At 34.3% G+C, this 3632-nt stretch overlaps 1 protein-coding gene across 2 annotated transcripts; it reads right to left on the minus strand.

The window, feature by feature from the left end:
• On the minus strand, positions 440 to 3173 carry LOC107609931 (uncharacterized protein At1g04910). 2 transcript variants are annotated; one of them, XM_016311992.2, is made up of 5 exons: positions 3017 to 3173; positions 2779 to 2911; positions 2199 to 2431; positions 1363 to 1839; positions 440 to 1238 (listed from the first exon to the last, which is right to left on the minus strand). In XM_016311992.2, the coding sequence occupies exons 1-5, from the start codon at positions 3109 to 3111 to the stop codon at positions 989 to 991; spliced, it is 1188 nt and encodes a 395-aa protein (XP_016167478.1). In that variant the 5' UTR covers positions 3112 to 3173; the 3' UTR covers positions 440 to 988. The 2 variants fall into 2 exon arrangements, with proteins under 2 accessions (XP_016167478.1, XP_020962867.1); XM_021107208.1 differs by having other exon boundaries at positions 2779 to 2900; positions 3017 to 3106.

Consider the following 3632-nt stretch of genomic DNA (forward strand, 5'->3'; position numbering starts at 1 on the left):
AAGGTTTAATTGCTCTGTAAGTCCTTATAGTTTTACGAAATTTTCAATTAGGTCCTTATATTTTTTTTTCTTTTAATTGGGTTCCTGCACTAATTTCTTTTTCAATTAGGTCCCTCTTGGCAGTAATTAGCTTAATTTTATAGGGACCCAACTAAAAAAAAATTGGTGTAAGGATTCAACTAAAAGAAAAAAAAGTATAGGAACCTAATTAAAAAAAAAATTTGGTGCAAGAACTCAATTAAAAAGAAAAAAAATATGGAGACCTAATTAAAAATTTTGCGAAACTATAAAAACTGACAGAGTTGTTTAATTTGTCGATATAAGTGTTGTTTAATTTAATAACTAATTTTTAATGTATATAATTGTCTTACCAAGATTTGTTGTTAGGTATAAGCTATGGATAGCTGCAATGAATATCAGAAAGAATAATAAATCAATGTAATTACAAGTATTTGTACATTCTTTACTGCACCCAAAGGCAGATTGTTGCAAAACAATATAAATAATACACAAAACACTTCAATGGGAAAAAAATTTTCTATGTTTCAAATGTTACATCCTTGAAGAATTGTAACTATATGCTCCATTTGGAGATTGTTTTTCTCAAAAAAAATCAATGAATACATTATAATCCCCTCCACTTCCACGAGGGTAATTTCGTCATAAATGCCAATCTCCCACTATAATCTTAATCTATGCCTTGTATTGATTATACACAAAAAACCTTCTATCTGTTCCTTCCCTAAAACGGAAACTCATACCTTTTAGTGAAATGAGAAGAACCCTAACACAAATGTCCCTTTAGATTCTTCAGCAGCCACATCAAACTTGGCTTGAAACAAAGGAAGAAGCAACATTCCCACCATAACAACATGAATGAGCTTTTTCCTTTTTTTAACCTTTTCTTAAATACAGTGCCATTTTTAACATAATACACATTGTGAAGAACCCCAACCAATTTTAACTACGTATCAAAAAATCCAGTGTACTATCTTTGCGAGTCGAGGCCGATTCGATGATCAAGTTTCAGTGCTGTGATCATCTCCTGAGACTTGTTACATACACAACCGGGGAAGGGATTCGCGAAGAAATTCTCCTCGATTCTTGGCGACTCGCCTACCTGTCTAAGATAAGGAGCACCTAGCCTATTAGAATGCAAGTTCATCACCTCAGAAGAAAATGCTTCCCATTCCATGGAACCTTCATCCAATTGATCAATCAGTCTCACAAAATTCAATCTGAAAAAGAAATGAAAAAGATTATATGTCAGTGACAAATACCATTTCCATGTAAAAATTTCTAAGGTCCCATTTGTTGCAACATTTCTAAGGTACCATTTCTAAAAGAACTTTGTGAACTGACCTGTCAGGATTGATAGTTTTCCTGAATCCTTCAAACCTCCTATGGCCCTGCACAGCCTTTGCCATGTTTCCATCATAAGTATAAACAAACACATCACTCTCCAATGCCACGATATAATCCAAGGCAGCGAGCCGGTTCTGGTATGGCTTGAAAGGCTCCAGCTCCTCCTCAGTTGCAAGAGTAGAGTGAGTGAAGACATTAGGGTACTCTGCCCTAAATGCCGCCATGCTATTGCTACCATATATAGGCCCGGCGACAATGTAGATTGTCGTCGATGAAGGGTACCCCATTGCCTTCAAGAAAACGGCTGCCTCTCTTGGTGACATAGGGCATCCACCAAGCAATCTTTTCTCCACACTATCAATCTCTTTTTCCTTCCAATGCTTCACTTCATATCTCATAACCCTTAGTTCCTCTGCTTCCTCTGCTGTTAGATTGTGGCTGCAGCCAGTGAAAGCTAGCATGTCTTTCTCATATCTACAAAGTAAGCAAAAACAAAGTAGGAAGCCTTAGTTTGATTGTTGATTAAAGTCTTGTAAATAAATTAACAAAAAAGAAAAAGCAGAGCTTCACTCTATAACTAGAGTCAAGAAAACTTTCATGCCTCGATCGGTAACAATTTGTCCATTTTTTTAGTTGATATAATGCAGAAAATGTTTCTGTTGTGATACAAATTTGTCCATTTTTTTAGTTGATCCAAAAACTGGTGAAATAGAAACAAAGATAGTGACACGATCTTACTGTCCTATTTCTATCTTGTGTATCTACTGAACTTGGTGAGACCAACAAGACAACAAAAATAAGCAAAGAGAATTAAGTGAAGAACAAGAAAACACCTTAAATGAAGGGCAATATATCGTTCGTTATTGGTTCTTAGCCTGTTCACTAGTGTCCTTCCTAGCTCTTCAATCTCTGTTGTGTACCTGAGAGCTTCGTAATTGGCACGGCATCGAAGCCTCTGAATTGAGGAAGCAATGCCATTGTTGGCAAGTCTAGAATCCGTGTGAGTAAACTGTATGACCTTGTGTCGCTTCAACAGTGGTAGAATCTCTCCTCTGTAGTAACTAGCCTGCAAAATGAAGAAGCATCTAAGCCACCATTGCGCCCACTAAGAAAAGCAAGAATTGTTTCAAGGTAATCAAACTCAAGAGACCACCTAAGCTGAGCTTAGCTAAACTTTGTTCATAAAACTCGACTCATAAACTCGATTTGGAATCTAAGAGTCTACAACATCCGAATCGATGATGAAAAAATCAACAATGTGAAACTTAATAAGATACAAACCATATGCATGATCTAAAAACAACAACTTTTTATTTATTTTCTAACGAGTCTGTTGCACTTTACTCCCTAAAACATAGCTTTCACTTTAGAAGAGCCGAATCATTGCAGAATAGAATTGTTTCCCAAACACACCTTTGACCAAGAAACTGGGGCCTTGAGAAGTGGCTTGACAGATGCATACTTAACCGGCAAATACTCAACTATGTCAATGTCGTCTTTCAAAACTTTCATGAAGTGCCTCCAATCAAAAATATCTTTAAAGTCACTGAAATATATTAGGGACGTTATATTTTTGGAAAATTGATAACATGAGGATTTAAAATCATCAATGTCACACTTTATACATAAAAAACTGGAATTGGGAATTTACCTTGGATCAGTCCAGAATGAATCATGATCAAGGGAAGGAAGAACAAGTGTGGCATTCATTACTTTTGCCACTGCAACCATATCACATATCTGCATTTTAATCAAGCTTCATAGGATTAGCATATTAACATAAATATCAATATTCATTTTGGCAAAAGAAAAAATGACTCACTTTTGTATCAAATTACAGGAAAGGTTTAATTGCTCTGTAAGTCCTTATAGTTTTACGAAATTTTCAATTAGGTCCTTATATTTTTTTTTCTTTTAATTGGGTTCCTGCACTAATTTCTTTTTCAATTAGGTCCCTCTTGGCAGTAATTAGCTTAATTTTATAGGGACCCAACTAAAAAAAAATTGGTGTAAGGATTCAACTAAAAGAAAAAAAAGTATAGGAACCTAATTAAAAAAAAAATTTGGTGCAAGAACTCAATTAAAAAGAAAAAAAATACAGGAACCTAATTAAAATTTTTACAAAACTATAAGACCAACAGAGTAATTAAATCTTTGTAAAACTTAAAAGTTCTAACTATATATTTTTTTTTGGTGACTAAAGTTCTAACTAATGTTACATTTAATACATTTAATAGATAAATTCTAAAGATTACAGTATTTTTACT

This window comes from Arachis ipaensis, chromosome B07, assembly GCF_000816755.2.
Source record: "Arachis ipaensis cultivar K30076 chromosome B07, Araip1.1, whole genome shotgun sequence".
In the NCBI taxonomy this organism is placed as follows: domain Eukaryota; kingdom Viridiplantae; phylum Streptophyta; class Magnoliopsida; order Fabales; family Fabaceae; genus Arachis; species Arachis ipaensis.